The sequence below is a fragment of the Hoplias malabaricus genome, chromosome 2 (assembly GCF_029633855.1).
Source record: "Hoplias malabaricus isolate fHopMal1 chromosome 2, fHopMal1.hap1, whole genome shotgun sequence".
Lineage (NCBI taxonomy): Eukaryota > Metazoa > Chordata > Actinopteri > Characiformes > Erythrinidae > Hoplias > Hoplias malabaricus.
In genome coordinates this window covers 45,941,826-45,961,857 of record NC_089801.1, presented here as the reverse complement: position 1 = coordinate 45,961,857, position 20,032 = coordinate 45,941,826, and the positions used below count along the sequence as shown (strand labels likewise).

Sequence of the window (20,032 nt, the reverse complement as noted above, 5' to 3'; positions counted from 1 at the left end):
GGGCGCTCCTCCAATCTAAATCTTTTCTTTCTTTTATTCTTCCTGCTTTTCTCTTTCTATTTTTTGCTTGTTTTAAACGTAGACCAAGAAAATACAAACAAGAAAGTAATGATGGAATAAATCCATCCAAATAAAAGACTTTAGGAATAAACGATAAACAAATAATAACAAGTAAGTTTTTCTCAAGATCATAGGCCGTTATAATATGGATATGTTTGAAAAAAATCTAGCATAATAAGTGTAAATTCAGTAAGATAAAACCATGTATAGTGCAGGTTTCAGCACCGTCTTGCCAAATGGTTGGATTTTCGTAGTTTATAGAACACACTGAAATGGGGTTCATTGCACTTTTTAAAGGGGAAAAAACATCACATATCAAAAGTAGCGTTTGCACAACACACGTTTTTATGTGTGTTGTGTTCAATTCAGTAATCAGTCTGCGTGTGTGTGTCTGTGTGAGTTAGTAAACTACTTACATTATTGATATCGCTTTAATTAGTTTATAGTGCGGTGAAGGTTTTAGTTTTTTTACTTTTTAAATATTATACATTTTAAAATATCATGGCATAAAAATGTTTGAATATTTAAATTGTTTAAATTATAAACATTTAAATCACTTGTTGATCTACGAAATCCTGAACTTGTAATTATTTTTTAAAATAATAATAACAAAAATAATTATAGTAATATACATAAACGTATTTGAGCCATGCCATCACAATGTGTGAGCTGTTTAAAAGCAGCCATATAATTGTTAACATTTATTATCTAGACAGTTTCTCTATTAATAGTTGATATTTGAATATATATAAGATTAATAAACCAAATTTCCTGGACAGCTAAAACTATATTAACAATTGGATTCCGAATATTTAAGTCATTTTGAGAATTACATTTTGAAATTATTAATTTGAATATTAAAATATATATATATACATATAACAAATAATTAAATAATTTGAACTAGGACAATTTGATGCTGAACATTTACAACTAAAAAAAGGATATAATTGTTATTCATTGGGCTGGTGCTGCATGGTTTAAACGCTCGAGGAGGAGTTTGTTTATTTGACTTTATGTCGCGAGGCCTGTTCTGCTCTAATCGCGCCCGGAAAGTTGCGTCGCGCGAATTAAACACAGAAACAATTAAAAAATAAATAAATAAAAAACTCAGTGACACGCAAACGTAGTCAGCCTTGCTGGGGGCAGGAACGAAAAAGAAGATAATGATTTAGGGAGTGAGCACCATTTTAAAAGGCATTCATGTTTTATTTATTAATTTATTATTTCAGTGAGCTTAAGAAAATTGTTCTTATTAATTTATGCAGGCGGTAGTTTAAAAAATACTCTCTCTATCTGGCTTATATATATATATATATATATATATATATATATATATATATATATATATATATATATATATATATATATATATATATATATAGTGTTTATGTGTGTGTGTGTGTGTGTGTATGTATGTTTGTGTTAACAGTTTAATCGGGCTTGCAAGCTCGCAGCCCCGTATTACACGTCCGGCTGTTTGCATGACACATCCCATCTCTCTAAAGTTAGTGTTAATTAAATTGAATAAGTACTAAATAAATGAATAAAATAAAGAACTAAGTAAGAAATATGATAATAAATCTAGGGCTAAAGTAATGTTTGTGTGTCGGAGTTTGGCGGAAAAAGTTTACTCAGCTCAGCACTGAACTTCATTATCCGTATCCTCATCATTACCACCCAACAAAACTCAGTTCTGCACACAAATCGGGTTCTTTAAATATATGGAGAAATTTCCAGTGTGAGTGCATTCTAATATATTGATTAAAATGATTTGTTGAAAAGAAAGAAAGAAAGAAAGAAAGAAAGAAATATTATGAAAGAGTTCAAGGTTTATGTTGAGTCATTTAACCAAACCCAACTATAAACCATTAGACTATACACTAAGCCTTGAGAAAAGGGGATCTTTAAAAAGGAATGGGTGAATGCTGAAGTTGTTCTCCTGTAAGATAAGAAAAACGTATTTTTGATCATTTAAATTTGTACCAGTGTTCTCCCCGTGTCCGCGTGGGTTTCCTCCGGGTGCTCCGGTTTCCTCCCACAGTCCAAAAACACACGTTGCAGGTGGATTGGCGACTCGAAAGTGTCCGTAGGTGTGAGTGTGTGAGTGAATGTGTGTGTGTGTTGCCCTGTGAAGGACTGGCGTCCCCTCCAGGGTGTATTCCCGCCTTGCGCCCAATGATTCCAGGTAGGCTCTGGACCCCCCGCGACCCTAAATTGGATAAGCGGTTACAGATAATGGATGGATGGAAATTTGTACCAAACTCTAGGTTCACCACTGTAACTTCATATCATATAACGATATAAATAAACACTAATATACTATTGACACATTATACATTTAAACTCCCATTTTCCATAGCTATTTACAATCACCCCTCCCACACACACACATACACATGGCATTTGATTGACATTCTGGTCTAGTGTGCCTAGTGTAAGAAAACCTGCCCTGGGACTGTTACATGTGTAACAGTGATCCTGCCCAAGCTGGGAATAGAATCTCAGACTGCCATGTGAAGATTAGCTGTGTTATCCACCACATTATACACAGTAGAAAAGGGTCAGTTCCTCCATAAAACCATTCATTTGGATGTGGGGTTTTTGATGAAGTGTGAATGTGTATTGTTTGATTGCTGTTAAATTGTTGTTGCTGTTGTGTGGGTGTGTAGCGTGTTTGATTGTTGATGTTGTATGGGTGTGTAGTGTGTTTGTTGATGTTGTGTGCGTGTGTGATTGTTGATTTTGTGTGGGTGTGTAGTGTGTGTGACTTGGGGCTGGGCGATATGGAAAAAAAATCATATCCCGATATATGTGAATGTACAATGTACGATACAATATTATATACGTTGTGAAAAATAATGTGAAAAAATGTTTAATGAACATTTTATAAACAGAACATTCAGTTTTATGTGTTATCCAAACCTCATCTCTCAACATTCAAATGAAAATCAAATGTCCATTTTTAAATATGTTTAAGACAAAGGTTTTTATTTATACAAGTTTTTTATCTTAACTTTTACCCATAATTGTACATTGAAAAAAGGCAGTTGTAAAGCAAAGCTAAACAAGATGTCAAAAAAAAAATGTATTAATCAAAATAAAGACTGAAGTACATATCAACTGTCTTTATTAACTTACAGACCTACAGTGTCTGTAATAAAGTGCTTTTAAGAACAGTGTAAAGGCTTCGGCTGTGTGCTCTGGGAAATAGCTCGTCTGCAGACACGCACTTTTAATCTCCCAATCTTCAATAACATAGGTAGTCACGCTCAGATATTGCTCACAGGTGCGACTTGAGCCGGCTGAAAAGTGTCTTAATGTACAAGTGTCTTAATAACTTAAATGTACATGTTAGACAGCGCTTCTCGTGCAAAAATCGTATAGTGAGTATCGTGAGTCAAGAGGTTTAATCAGCCTTTTGAAGCCCGAATCGCTCACTGCAAACCAACTTTACTGCGGTCTCTTACCAAACTTTTAAGACGGGGAGCATACACTTTGCTATGTATTAAACTAACGCATTAATAATATCACGTCACTTCGTACTTTTTGTAAGGCACCGCTTAGCTAATGAAGCTTGAAATGTTGTCTGAACTGGTTTAGGGGAACTGTACTAGGACATGAATGCTTCAGAAAAGTAGCAGCAGCGCCTCAGAGTTTACCAGCTTCGTACAGAAGTTTGTGCTGCTGTTGTAAGTGGTGAAATAGGTTCAGAGTACCCCCGCATTTTGTTACTACCTCCTTTCGGCATTCCCTGCAGATAGCCGTTTCTGCTTCTCATCTGACTGGTAAAATCCAAACCATTAACATATAACCGAACCGCTCTTCTTCTTTTTATAGACTAACTCCTCTTCACGCTCTGTGTTACTCGCCTCCATTGTGTGTGTGTGTGTGTGTGTGTGAGACAGAGAGAGAGAGAGAGAGAGAGTGTGAGAGAGAGAGAGAGAGAACGCGGGTGGGGGCGGGGCTTTGAGCTTTGAGTGAAGCAGACAAACTGAGTAGAGCACAGACTTATAGTGACAGAACAGAATAGCTCTGTACAAGATTCACACTTAGAGCTATTTATTTGGTTTAATTGTTGATGTAGTGTTGTTGATGTTTTGCAGGTGTGTACTGTGTTTGATTGTTGATGTAGTGTGTAAAGTCCACATGAACCTGTTGGTACTGAGTGTGCATTAACAGTGTCAGTGGGGCTAGATATGGTTTTAGTAACCAGGGAGGAGGATGTGGATTTATAGTTAAAAGGTTACGGCAGGTGTGTGAACTAAGCTTGGAGGACAGTGTGTCTGTGATGCTAGACCTCATTGTTGGACCTTCTTGAGGTGCTGTACGCTTAATTGAGCGAAAAGGGAGGTCCTGTCTTGAAGGCTCTGGTGAAGAGCTTGTGATGTAGTGGCTGTAGTGGGATAGTTAAGGGTAACAATAAACACTTAAGATCAATTTCTGTCCTATTCCACTTGGCCATGAATGTGAGTTTAAATTAGGCAAAATTGTTGTATGTGTGTGTGTGAGAGAGAGAGAGAGAGAGTGAGAGAGAGAGAGAGAGAGAGAGAGAGAGAGTGAGAGAGAGAGAGAGAGAGAGAGAGAGAGAGAGAGAGAGAGAGAGAGAGAGAGAGAGAGAGAGAGAGAGAGAGATCTGCTTAGAGAACTAAAGCCAGTGACTGGTGTCTGACGCTGGGAGAGGATAATGATGTGTGATCTGAGAGTAAAAGCCAGTGAGTTAGTCAGAATGTGACACATAACCTTAGCAAAACTAACATGGGTCCAAGCAAAACTATGCTGATAAAACATGCTTCTTTATGTACAATTATGTAAGTCAAAAAAAATCAGTCCATATAAACAGGTGCATTTTGAATGGTTACAAACTGTTGACAAAACATGGCTATTAAAATCTTCAAATACAGAGTTCATAACAATAATAATACAAATGCTTTCATTTAATAGTTATTAAATAGTTTTAATTGTCTTTAAAATGCAAATAAACGTACAGTGCATCTGTCTAAAATCTAGGGCATTGTATCTGAATGATCTGAAGGATACATTATATTAGCAAAATTAGCATGAACGCAAAATGAACGAGATTTAATTTTAATTATAAATAATTTCATTTTGTATTTAGCTTAATGTTTGTGATTTTAGTTTAAGTTATATTTAAAAGCAAAACTCCCACATAAAACTATTATCTAAAAGGCTGTTTATTCTTAAATAATTGATACAAATCGTTATTAAAACTTGCATGGGCCTCAAATCATAGTTGAGGTGGCTTTATTCAGCTTCACATCCCCATGTGTTCCGCACCCAGCACCTTCACTGCATGGAAAATAACTGCATCCAAGGTGCTAATCACGATTTTACACACACTCACACACACACTCACACACACATACACACTTACGCATACGCACAACTTCTGGCTGTCAATCGATTGCACCCTTCTGCTCATGACACAAAAAATCAACAGCCTCCATTTTTTTCCAATATCTTTTTCTACCTTAGCAGAGAAACATTGGTTTAAGGTAGAGCTAAGTTTGCTGACAGCTATAACAACATATATATATATATACACATACCTGGACAAATATGTGGCAATAAAAATGAATTTATTCTGACTATGTATGTAAAGATGAGCCTGTATCCATCTGCAAGTAAAAACCTTGTAACTTAATAAATAATAAATAAAAAATAAAGACATCAGTAAAAGTAATGAAGTAGCAGCTCAAAACAAACAGCTTAAGCACTGTAGTTTATTGGAACTTAATTGAAGAGTGTCCGACTGATCATTTCTTTCAGCCTCATTTTGGTCAGTAAACATGCCCTAATATTCTTTTAAAAATAGGGCTTAGTGAATAAATATATCACACTAAAAAATGTAAAAGTTAATATCTAAGTTGATAACATACTTGAGTAAAGTATTTTAGTTTGGAAACACCCAGGAAAGTAAATATACAATCAGTTTATTTCTTAAGCTTTTTGATTAGTTACATGAGAAAATATAATTAGAAAAGACAGGGCCTCAGTATAAAGTAAACACAAAATTTCAATGGATTTTTGCATCTTCAGCAGGTAGTCGTTCTTCTACTTCAGTATATTTATTGAAATATGTATCAATGCTTGTATCTATTTTAGCACCTCGTTTTTAGTTCAAAATACTATAATTATGGTTTAATTCTAGTTGGTTCATGTTCTGACAAATGAACAAATTAATTCAAAAGAGAAGAAAGATAGTCTAAACAAATATTCCGAGTTCCACCACAGTTTTACAAGTTACTCCATCTTAAAGTTTTGAACCTAAAACTTTTCAATACTAATTTTAGCCTGACTATGTTAACTTTTGCTGGGCAGAATTATTGAAATTAAATGAATATTTGAATAATTAATCAAGGGATTAATGTACAAAGATACAAAGACAAAGAATAATTTTTAAAAATGGTCCCAGACCACTGTGCACCAACACTGACTGCAATGCCACTTTAGAAAAGTTGATATCACCACAACTTGGGTTTGAACATATTGTTAAAATTAATATATTATTAACTAATACTCATTCATTTTCACATTAGTTTCATATAGTAACTAAATACATATTGCTGCACAGGAGACTGAAGTATAATTCATACTGGATTCATAAATAAATATATTATAAACAACATGTAAATTAATAACAAAAATAAAATACACGTTTCCCAAACAATTGGACATACTGGATATATCATTCTTTATAATCAAGAACCAAATCGCAAGTCTTTACTTAAGTAAATGTAAACTTTAAATTCTCTCTGCTCAACATCCACTGTGTGAGATCAGTGGCAGAGTTTACGTGAGGTTACTGAGTAATTCACACCAAAAACAAGACTCTGAAATTGCTAACTGAATTGTAGCTGAGTATTAACTTTCAAAGACATTACATAGTGGCTGAACTACTCATATTGTATAAATAAAGACTTAAATAAAACACAAACTAACAACATTCCACACCGGCTAACAAACTTTCACATCAAGAACTAGTAGTTAAGTGGCTAACAAAGACAAATGAGCCCAACAACTGCCCTGCAATAACCACACTGCAACAGATACATACAGAACACAGCTATAGTTAGCAGAGACACTAACTCTATATTATACATATAATAAGCATGTTACTTCGAGTTAACATGGAATTATTACTGGTTTTAAGAGTAGAATAAGTGAATAACAAGCAAAGTAAGAGCATGCAGGCCCTACCGGAGCGTCCGTTTCGCACTGATGGACCTTTCTGCTCTGAGTCCATGCTGGGGGACAGAGGGATGAGTCCAGGGGGGACAAACAGGACACAGACACACACACACACACACTGTGTCTCCTAGATCTTGTGTGTGTGTGTGTATGTGTTTCTTTTTTTCTTGTGTCTGTCTCTTTGTGTTGAGGCTGTGGCGGTTCTTCCGCTGCACAGTGCTCACTGGGCTGAGACTAAACGCTTTAGGAGGAGAAGGAGAGCAGCGATTAAAGGGAGGAAGAGTGTGTGTGTGTGTGTGTGTGTGTGTGTGTGTGTGTACGCATGTGCCTCAGTTTCTTCTTTTAACACACATTTATACATTAAATGTAGCCTCAAATAAATCAACTAAATATAATATCATGTCTCACAATTTACTTTGGCCATCTTCTGCCTTTGTTTCAGCTTTTGTTCTTGGAGATGCACAAAAGCCTCCAAAAGTTCAGTCTGAGAAGTTGGTCACACTCCCTTCTCTATCGCTTCACCATCTATTCACTGACCTCGAAGCTGGGCTTCTGTCCCAAGAAAACCACCAGTGCCTTCTTTTATTGTCTATTTCCTTGTCTCAGTAAAGGATTCTCATCTTCTTATCACATTGCAGAGCCATGGTATTGTGTTGTCCGCTTACAGTGGACGGCTGTATACAAACACCTCTGTATTTGTTTAGATCTGAAGCGATACTGGAGTCCTCTTTGTCTGATAGGGACATTTTGGATATGTGGTCATGGTCAGGTCATGTGAAGGTTGTTAGAAATAACCATTTCTAAAGTGCCATATTTTTTCTGACTTGTTGTGTACATAGATTTTCTTGACAGTAATATCCTTAGAAAATTTGAATTTACGTTGTAACCTATGGTCATTTTGATTTAAAATAAATTGAAAATTGAAAATTGGCTCCAAAACAAAGTGTCCATAGGTGTGAGTGAATATGTGACTGTGATTGCCATGCCTTGGACTGGCGCCCCCTCCAGGATTAGGAGTAGTCTCCGGGTCCACCGCGACCATGAGCAGACAATGAATGAATGAATGATATTGGTGATGGGAAACCTGTTGCATAATACTCATTTTTAAAAATCCTTCCTTACAGAGCGAGAGAGAGAGAGAGAGAGAGAGAGAGATGTGCGCACGTGTTTACAGTTATGAAGTTTCTCTCTCTCTCTCTCTCTCTCTCTCAGGAGACTGCATTCCACATGGTTATCAACGTCACGTACGTAACATTTCTTTTCAAATAAAATACAAACATTAAAAATAAAACGCTGAGTATGCGTTTTTTTTCTTTGGTGTTTTTTTCGTCTTTAGGTTCGTTAAAGTGTGTTGTGGAATTGGGTTTACTTACAATTTAAAGTAACTGATATCAATTATCCGTGCGCGGTTCATGCGCAGTACACGTGACCTTCAATTTAAAAACTAAAATATTATATTTATTTTAATACTGATTTAAATGCAGACATTGATATATTTTAATGTTTATATCAATGAAGCAGATAAGCCGTCTCCTAAACTGGGCGCCTCTTGGTTTTTTCTGCTTTTTTACTCACAACAAAACCATTTCGCTCTCCAAATCATTCTCTTGACTTTCTACACATGACCTTCTATTTACATTGAAATTTAATTGAATGTTAAATGTCATCATGTCGTCATCTTTCCCGCTTAATTCCTTTGAGGGTCACGGTCAAATGTTAAATAAGCAATCTCAATTTTTTTGAGATTCTCAACTTACCGATTTAGTACATACTTTTGTAGATATTTATACCAATGGGATACCCTTTAATTGTCAAAACATTTTATTTGGTCACAACTTTATCTGTAAAAATGAAAACTAAAAGATTTGTCCAAGTTTTTTATATATTGTTGTTGTTGTTATATACCTCAAAAGGTAAATTTCAGTACCTTTAGTTAGGGAACTGTACCATTTATTATAATACATATAGATTTTTAAATTGTTTTCTTACGCCCCATTTAATCTCCAGGACTTTTATTTTACACACTTCTATAATGAAAGATGACAAATATTCGCCTCTCCTTCTGGAGAAGATAATTTAATTTAACGTTAGCGAACAAACCTACAATTTTAAAGTGCTGTTGTACTTTTAAAAAGTACATTTACACTGTTCTTTATCTTTATTTATCAAGGTAGGCTAACGTACTTCTACAGTATTCTGTACACATTCTCTAAAAGGAGCACAAAGATTTATTTTTCTTGACGTTTTTTTACTATAGACAATTTCTGTCCAAATTACAGAGCATTCTTACTGATAACACACTGTTAAATATGAGACAGTAAATTGTTTTATTTTGTGACTTATGAAATCTCACGTCAGTTCTTTCCATAACGTTTCAGTTACTTTAAAGTAACTAATTCGCCACAATCTCCACAAGAAATTATCTAAGAGCATTGATTCAAATTCCACACATAACACGAAGGGGCGGAGCTACAACTACAGTATATAAAGAGTGAAATAGATGGGTGTGTCTTTGATAGCGTTTACTTTAGAGGCGGAGTCAGTGTATCAGTAGATTTTGTTGTGGGTGGAGCTATAGCTACAGTATCTATGTTTTTATGTGATATTGGAAAATTTGTTTGTGTGTTTGTTTGTGTGTTTGTGTGTGTGTGTGTGTGTGTGTGTGTGTGTGTGCCTGTGTGCGATGTGCGCGCGCGCGCGCCCTCCTTTGCCCTGACCTCTGTCCTGGGCGCACGCAGGAGTAAAAGGGTTAGTTGTGGCCCCCTCTGATCGGGCGCCTCTCAGCGTGCTGCTCCATTCACCGCGGCTCAAAGGCACAATAATGAAGATAATGAAGCTGCAGATTATTTCCGCTTTCAACGGCGCGCGCTACACAGCGGATCATAAACACGAGCCCCGGGTCACGTCTTTAATTACAGCGCGTTAAATGCAGGAACTGAACGAGGCACGAGCTCGGAGTAGGAAGAGGAGGGGGGAGGAATCACATCAGGAATGAATTTAGCCGCACCGTGTCAGTGTTCTGAAACTAATCCTGATTCTGAATTTGGTTCTAATTTTGGTCTTGATTCTAATCCGCATGACAAGACTACCAGGATCAAGATCCCAAATTTGGTCATGATACTAATCCTGGTTCTGATTACGATCATAATCCTGATCCAGATCCTTGTCTTCGTCCAGGTTCTGATTCTGATTTTGATTAATGTCCTGGTCCTGATCTTGATCATAATCTGTAGCTCATTCTAGTCCTCAACCAAGTTCTGATATTGCAATTGATTCTGATTCGTTTGAGGGTCCTATCCTTGGTCATGACCTTGAATCATCTGTAACTGATCCTGGTCCTGATCTTAGCTTGATTCTGTCTTAGTGTCTGAAACTGACCATTGGTCTTGAACCTGACTTTGAATCAGTAGCTGATCCTAATCCTGGTCTTTGTCCTAGTCCTGATGCTTAACCTTATTTTGGCCCTGGTCGTGATTTAGAATCTGTAGCTGGTCCTGATCTTAATACTGACCCTGATTCTGCATCTGATTTGTATCCACATCTTCTGATTTTGATCCTTAACTTGGTCCTGGTTCAATCCTGAATCTGTGTCTGATCCTGACTCTTGATTTTGATCCTTGCCTTGAATCTGTAGCTGATCCTGGTTTTGTTCTTGATTCACGTCAATCGATTCTGCTCCTGATCCTGATCCTTGGTTTTGACCATGATCGAGAATCAGTAGCTGGAACTGAGCTTGATCTATACCTTGCTTCTGGTCCTGATTCTGATCCTCCTCATCTTGGTCCTGGTCCTGATCCTGATTCAATGTCTGATCCCTAACCTTGGTTTTGACCCTGATCTAACATCTGTAGCGTATCCTGATCCTAATTTTGATAGGATCCACATTTTGATTCTGGTCCTGATCCTGACCACCAGTTTTGATCCTGATCTAGAAAGGTAATCCTGATGCTGATCCTGATCCTTATCTTGGTCCTGGTCCTGATTTGTTGCTTGATTCTGTGCCTGACCTTGTATCAGTAGCAGATACGGATCCTTGAAAATGTTTGAAAAATATATTTAAAAAAACCCTGTTTTTATACCTAATGTTTTTGAACTATGAATGACCATTATGAAATACATTGTGTGAGCTTAGAGATGGGTCTGTGTGTGCGAGGGCCTCTGTGTGGAGGCAGCAGGATAAGCAGATGAGTTCCCAGACTGAGGGGATTCTGGGGTCCAGGGGAGAGCGCAGCCCCCGGCACTATATAGCAACTTTTACAAAAGGATTCTATATGGCACCAAAAAAGGTTCTTCTATTATTACGGTTTCAAGCTTGTAACAATAGAGAAACCGATTACAGAAGCCTTTTCTACCAGGTGCTCTATAGACCCATCTACAGCCCATTCTACATCAATCTGAAGAAACCTTTAATCATGTAAAGGTTCTTTAAAGTGTTCATGGTTCTATATAGAACCATTCCCTTTACTAATGGACCCTTGTAGAACCATCATTTCAAACATATAGCAGTTGTTTTCTCACAGATTGCTCTAAACTTTTTAATTACTACAGGACTCACTCAGATGTAAAAAGTTCAACAAAGCATGAAAAAAGACAGGGTATAACTGGCACTTTAAATGTACCCTCTATGTGTATGTATGTGTATATGTATTAATGCCTATCAAAAAGATGTTATCAAGTTGGTATATACAACAAATATGTATCAGAAGACGCAGCATAGAATACAGTATTTTAGTGAATCAATTCTTCATCACTGAGAGCTTCTGCTGCCATTATAAAAAAAGATAAAGTGAACACACTCAGGTTTTGAACCAATCTCTGTGTGATATAGAAAGGCATAGTTTTCACAACTGTAGCCCACTGCACCACTGAGTAACACTGATGAAGATCATTGGCCATCTTGACATAAACTTTTCCAGTATACTTAATATATGTATTTTTATAATAATATATGTGCTTAATTATTCTTTATTTTTTATTTTTTAGAAATTTTTTTTGCCTAATTATTACTATTATTTATTTTATTTATATATATATATATATATATATATATATATATATATATATATATATATATATATATTTTTTTTTTATTCAAGTAACATTATTCTTTTTGCAGCTGATGGTATATGATTGCATTATGAATTATTTGGGTCACAACTCTCATATTTTACATATGAATTCTTGCAAGTTTCCTGCTGTGGAAGTTAGACCAAACATATGTGGAATCATTTTAGTTTGGACTACAGTGGTTTAAACCAACATGGTTCATACTACTGTGGTACTATCAAAGTACTCATCATACCATGTTAGTTCAATGCTAGGCTCTGTTGTTGTATGGGAAACGCACCCCTGGATCATGAGGCTGGTTGGTTGTGACACCAAACTGTGAAGGTGCTTCTGGGTTGTGAGAGTGGTACCAGAGTAAAATGGTGGTCCTGACTGTGATTGTAACCCATTTAGATTGTGAGTCGGATATACATTGTTAGATACGTGGTCAGGTCATTTGGGTTGAAGTGGTGGTAAGTGATGGTCCTACCTCAGATTTGGAAGATAAGCCTGGTTTGGAGTAATCGTTGTTGGGATCAGGTTGGAAAGTTGACACTGGCCTGGTGGTATCATCGCTCTGCTGGTGGTCCAGATTAAGATGGAGGAACTTGATACAAAAACTGAAAAAAAGATATAACAGTGGTCCAGTATTGAAGTAGAAGATGTGACAGTGGGGTCCAAGGTTACACAGACTAAATGGACCATCTTTGGTGGGTATACTGTAAACAACATATTCAGCTTATTCAAAACTACAGTGGCTCCAGAGAATGTAGACAGTGGTGAAATTGGATGTGAAGTTAGTCCCAGATGTGGTAATACCTACAGATCTTCTTTGCAAAGCCGTAGCATGTCTTATATTAAAGCTACAAAAATATCCATACTCATCCTCCTCTCTACCCCCACCCTCTAAAACTGGGACCCTTTAACTGCTCTCCTCCAGCTCTTTCAGTTCCCTGTAAGCTCTGTTAAGCCCCATCGGCATTGGGCGTTAAAAAGGGGCCATTTTATTTCTCACATTTTTTTCTCAAAGCAGTGGACAAGTCAACACTCCCACATTCTTCTCAACATTTTCAGAGGCTTCTGTTGAGCATATGAGAGCTTTTAGATCTATATCACATTGGTGCTGGGGATAACATGAACTCTGACTGTGTGATTCAGGATGAGTGGATGTTTCAGATGGATTTGATAAAAGAATGATATTGATTGTCCTGAGGTGCAGTCACTACATGAGCTGCCTGCATTTTTCGTGAAACGCAAACATTTCGCACATTAGTCCTTGGTCTATGTTGTTTTTAATTTCAATATTTTAGCCTTTTTTATTAATTTTACATAAATGTCTTTTTTTATTTTTGTTTTCGGAAAAAATATTATCTTAAAACAATAATAATAATAACATCAACATGTTTTTCAGAAATTCCATTATAAAATATTCTATATTAATATAAGTACTCCATATATTTATTTACCTACACAAATACAAAATCTATCTGTCAATCTGTATATATATATTTCTAGATTTTGTATTTGTGTAGGTAAATAAATATATGGAGGATTTATTTATATATTAATAAATAAATAAATATAGAATTTATTCTTTCAAAATCTTCTAAAAAACAAAAGCCCTCCATTTTGTGATGGAAACAAAACAGCAACAAAAAAAAATCTCAGCTCAGACCAATTTCACTGCTCGGTGTGTTGCCTGAAGACTCGGTGGTTGTTTATTTGTGTGTTTGTTTGTTTATTTATTTATTTTCTTAATTGCATTAATAATGTAATTACGGCGCGTGCCTTATTGGCCGCGCTGCCCGGGCGGAACCGGAAATAATTGCGTTAGAGCGAGACGCAGGAAGCAAAGCGGACAATTAAAACAATAAGTAAACAAATAAACAGGAAAGAGACAAAAAAGAAGAATAAACAAACATTAATGAGCCCTGCCCTGGGTTTCACTGTGTTTAGCTTCAGGAAGGAAACTGAGGACCACTTTAACCCTTTAATGTGGTAACAGAATCTTTATGGGTTAATTTATTAAATAAAATCAAAATGTACATCACATCCACATAAAGTCTCCAAACATCCAAATAGAGTAATTAATATCAAGTAATATGAATTATTAAAAATTAGAACCCTTTTCTTAATGTTAGTAACTTTAGACTTTCCACTCTCACTGGAAATTGGAATTGCCAAAAGTTTATGCCTAGAAATGTTTTAACATTTGGCACCTTTTTTAAAAGGTTGAACCAACTTTAAATGGTTCTAAATGGTAGCAGCAAAATTAGGGTGAAAAATAAAGATGATTAATTATTATTCTATCAAAATAGAATAGTAATTACTATTCTATCACTTAGCAAAAATATTTGTAATGTTTAAAATAAAGTAAATATTTATGTTAAAAAAATAGCTCTGAAGATTTTTAACAAAGTGGTTCTTTGGGTATGCGGAGTCCTGTGTAGAAGCATTGTCTTTGAAAAAATAAACCCTTTAGGAAGTGTTTTTAAGTTTGTAGTGAACTAAAATGGTTCTCTGAGTGGGGTCAGGAATCTGTTTTGTTCAAAATTATTTTTTATGGGTTCTTTAGTACAAACAAGTGTTCTTTATAGAACCGTGAACACTAAATGGTTTTTCTGAGGTAGACTGTTGTATATGGTTAATCAAAAATGGTTCTACAAAGCACACACAAAAAAGCTTATTCTACAACTTTAAAACATTTGAAGCACTTTTGAAATGGAACTATTTTAAAAAATGTCTTTCTTTTTTTTCCTTTAAAAAGAAGCCGCACAAGATGCTTTGAGTGATGTCAAGAACCATTAAATCCCACACAGCTTTTAAAAATTGTTATTTTATAACAATCTTTCAGTGGGTTTAGCAAAGTTCTTTATATTCCAGTTCTATGTCTAGAATGTCTAGAAAAAAATATTTAGTTGAACAAACAAATAACTAAATTTATAAACAGAGAAACAGGCTTAAATCAATTAGGATTACAGAGAATGGGGAGATGAATGGATATTAATTGGCCTTTTGTCCACAGAACAGGTCCTTGTCTATAAAACGGGTTTCATAAAACAGGCTCTTGCAAATAATGAGCTGTGTGAAATTGAATGGAGTGTGTGAGGGGAGACGGCTGTAAACCTGGGTGTAAACATTTGGCGCAGCACCAGGCCAAACAAAAGAGGACATGAGGTTTCGCAGCAAGGGTTTTTGTTGCTGAGCCCCATGTGACGTGTAGTGACATGCAGGGGTCAAACTGGGCCTCTGCAAGAGACCCAAACATTTCACCAACGGCGCTTTCACTGACAAATAAGCATGCAGTCTCATTCTGGACGTGGAGAAAATGTTACATATTGAACTGGAGAGCTGCATTTGGAACTGTTTTCAACACAAGGAAGCCCTATTAGCCAGAAATTAGCAGCTATGCTAGGTTCTAGATTCTTCTCCCATGGTATTTTATTCATTCATTCATTCATTCATTCATTCATTCATTCAATCATTCATTTTTAACTGAAATCAAATTCACCACAATTTATATATTGTTCATTTGTCAAGACATGTTTGGCTTCTGAAGTTAGTAGTTAATTTTGTAGTAGAACTAGAAGACTAATGCAGCTAACATTGCTTTGCTGTTTTTAAAAGTCTTTTTGGTAATTTGTTGGTTGAAGGGAAAAAACTATAAGCCAAATTTTGGGAAACCTGTGGTGTGTGATGATTTTAGCATGAAATTATCTTTATTAGCTTACAAAATAAGTTACAATTTTAAATAAATCTTTTGTTGAGCTACATAATGTCTAAGGGCCAGGGTGGAACTGCAAAGGTTGTCTAATTTGGTAGTTGAGGATTCTAAGTTTGATAGCAAAATGCTAGCAAAATACTAGCAAACCTAGAATGATGATATTTTCATGTAGTTAGCAGCATTGGCATTTTATATTCAAGGTCAGGTAAATAAGTGTCATTTTGACATCAGGGTAAGGAAACATTGCATTTATTTTCTTTACCTCTTCAAGACGGACATTTCTCTAGCAACACTTTCACTGACATAATCATGTAGTCTCACTCGGAAAATGGACAATACAGTTGGCATAAGGTTTAAAGTGTGCATTTTCTGCTGATATGTTTGTTTGGCAATGCATTGTTCAGTGATAGTTTCACTGTCTGTTGAAGTGTGTCCCTCAGACACGTCTCTCTTTCCATTCTGAGTAAACCACCCCCCTCCATCTACATGCCACGGTATAGCTATTAAGACGGTATATAGCATCGAAATAGACATATAACTATCACTTTCATGATAATCGTATGCCCAAATAGTCGATCAGAGCCCAGTGAGGGTCAATGTTACACTTGACTAAGATCCAGGCGTCCACAGCAGCATCAGGGCAAGCGGGGGAGGGGGAGAACGGTGGCCATTTGAGTTGATTTCCCAAATGAAAAATCTTCCTCATGCAGAACATCCTCGCGGAATGCGAGATTGGAAGGAGCTTGCGGTGCCTTCACTCCATCTTCTCCACCCCACTGGGCTTGGATCTGTCCGGATTTCCGCTCTCCCTTTAAAACAATGCCGACTGCGCCTTGGCTCTAGTGCAGTTACAGTTAGCCGCCTGCTCACTCAGTTTTCCAGCCAGAGATAAAGGTGACTGTTTTGGGCCTTCATTTGGGGAGATGTAACCTTTCTGAGGACAACAATCCACTGCTTTGATGGCCTTTTTTCCCCTTTCTTTTTTCTCTTTTTTTTTTTAGCCATTGATACGCATGAAAACGTCCTCGGAAAATCAGATGGCATTCAAACATGGAGCTTCCATCTGTCACTGTGGATCTGATACATAGAAACACGAGCACACACACAGGCCTGTGTGAAAGAGCACACGCATTTCTAAGAAATATTTATAGATAAGTTTATGAATGATATTTATTCACAGCAATGTTCACCTTTAACACCTCACTCTGATTAGCTTACACTGAGATTCTCCACTCTATTTTATTAGCGAGCTTAGCTACAATCCACAGTGAGCCATTTTGGGCCTAGCAACATGAGGGGCACCTTATAAAATACTGTGCCATAATACTTAATTAGAGTGTTCCATACGACCTTAAATTGGCCTATATACCTTGATGTTAATACTCAATCATTTTAACAATTTTTATTTACTAGCACAAACTTTCTCGTTTTTTAACACATTGTGAAATATTATCTAACATGCTGTCCAATAACGCCTAATAAATATGTTCCATATTGTTTTACACCTATCCGATGAGCAATGCTTTATAACAGGAGTATTTAATTAAGGTCCAATTAGAGAAAAAATCCTCAAGCCAAGGTCCAGAACATCATGTTGGTAGCACTTTAGAATAAGACTACATTAATAAAGGTTTATAAATGCTTTACACAACACGGTTGTCCCAAAAGTGTCCCAAAAAACTTTTATTTCATCCCATTGGCTATTTCTACTGGTCCCAGGACAGAAGTGTCTCAGTGTGTCTCATTCAATGGAGTGGCAGCGATCCTCATAATACACAGATCTGATTGGCTGAGTAGTGTCATGTGTAATATGTACAATGCATCTGATTGGCTGTACCATTAAACCTGTACAGTAATGACAAGAAAAATTACACCAGTAAAAATAAACACTCCATTCAAAATGAAAAACTTCTCAATAGTTTATCAGGTTTAGGTCCTGATATAAACAGTTCTGCCTTATTTATGGACATGTTTACATGTGTCCCATGACATTTAATACTGTCCCAATGACTGAAATGAACATTAGGAAAGATTTTATATTTTGCTCTTGGTCTCCCCCTACAGTTGCAAGTGTAATCAAGGAAGAGGAGAAAAGTGCAGGGTTACATAGTGCAGTTTGTTCAGTGCAGAGCTCAGAATAGCAATGACATTCTCCCTATTACAGGTCAGTGGAGCAATGCTTTTGAAGAATTTTAAACATATTTCTATATCTATTTCGAACTTCAATAATATCCTAATTCAAACATGAATATATTTTTATTATACTATAACATCCTAACATGCTGTTCAATAATACACAAAACTCCCTAATATTGTATAATACGCTAGCACCAGGGATAAAGAAGGGGCAATGACAGCCAGCACCTAATGGGTTAATGTTCTTTATTGAATTGGTGAACCACCATCAGCTTTTACAAAGGCTCAGCCCAGAGCACAACATGTTTGGAGCACCCGGAGGAAACCCACGCGGACACGGGGAGAACACACCAACTCCTCACAGACAGTCACCCGGAGCAGGAATCGAGCCCACAACCTCCAGGCCCCTGGAGCTGTGTGACTGCGACACTACCTGCTGCACCACCATGCCACCCACCATTTAGGATAAGACGGGGATATTGATATCCCTCAAAGCACACAACAATTGACTCTGTTCACAAAACCACAAGTGTTAACACAACAGTAATTGACCTAAGGCAAAATAAGACAATAACTTTAAACAACTTGCACTATGTGGGTATGATGGGATCCACTTGGAATGGCTCTGTTGATGCAGTGAGTTGAAGCTGACTTAGTTCTAAAAAAATAAATAAGTAAATGTAGAGGCAGCACGGTGGCGCAACAGGTAGTGTCGCAGTCACACAGCTCCAGGGACCTGGAGGTTGTGGATGTGAGTCCTGCTCCAGGTAACTGTCTGTGAGGAGTTTGGTGTGTTCTCTATGTGTCTGCGTGGGTTTCCTCCGGGTGCTCCAGTTTCCTCCCATGCTCCAAAAACAGACGTTGGTAGGTAGATTGGCAACTCAAAAGACACCTTAGGTGTGAATGTGTGTCGCCCCATGAATTACATTCTCAGTCCATTCTCTCAGCTACAATGACCCTAAAGGAGGTCCATCCAAATCCATCGGTTGCTCTGCATACTTTGTCTGCACCCTTTCACCCTGTTTGTCAGTGGTCAGGACCCCTACAGAGCAAGTATGCTTTGGGTGGTGGGTCATTTTCAGTGCTGCAATGACTCTGACATGGTTGTGGTGTGTTGGTGTGTGTTGTGCTGGAATGAGTGGATTAGACACAGCAGTGCTGCTGAATGTTTTTAACACTGTGTCCACTGACTGTCAGTTCTCTTAGACACCCCTACCTTGTTAGTCCACCTTGTAGATGTAAAGTCAGATACAGTAACTCATCTGTTGGTCATCCTCTAGTCCTTCATTAGTGGACACAGGACGACGCCTACAGGCTGCTGTTGGCTGGATATTTCTGGTTGGTGAATATTGTCAGTCCATCAGTGACACAAGAGCTACAAAAACTCTAGTAGCAACTGCTGTGTCTGATCCACTCAAACCAGCAGAACACAAGCCATTATGTCAGTGTCACTGCAGCACTCAGAATGACATACCACCCAAATCTGACCGGCTCTGTGGAGGTCCTGATCATTGAAGAACGGGATGAAAAAGGGCAAAGTATGCAGAGCAACAGATGGATTTGTAGTAGAGCTCCAAAGTGCAACTGTATGGTCAGTGGAGCTGAGAGAATGGACAGTGAGTACAGAAACAAGATTTAAATATTCTGATATGACTACTTATTCATAAACAATAACATACATATTTATGCATTCATAATACATTTAAAAATATATACTTTTATAAAATTGTACTTGAGAAAACCCGTATTAAGTTGCTCTATTCAAAATAGTGAAACGAGCTTACATAGTTTTAAAAATTGTTTAGACTTTAAATCCTCACTAGACCTTGCTCTACACTTTGTGTCTCAGGATAC

The 20,032-nt window shown here is 36.9% G+C and overlaps 1 protein-coding gene across 2 annotated transcripts in view; it reads right to left on the bottom strand.

Moving 5' to 3' along the window:
- Nucleotides 1-7,337, bottom strand: part of pax5 (paired box 5) — a 77,054-nt gene extending 69,717 nt beyond the window's left edge. For both annotated transcript variants that reach the window (XM_066658477.1, XM_066658488.1), the window contains exon 1: nucleotides 7,282-7,337. In XM_066658477.1, coding sequence (XP_066514574.1) covers nucleotides 7,282-7,327 — 46 coding nt within the window. In that variant the 5' untranslated portion in view covers nucleotides 7,328-7,337. The remainder of the gene's footprint in view (nucleotides 1-7,281) is intronic.
- Nucleotides 7,338-20,032: the final 12,695 nt, after the last annotated feature.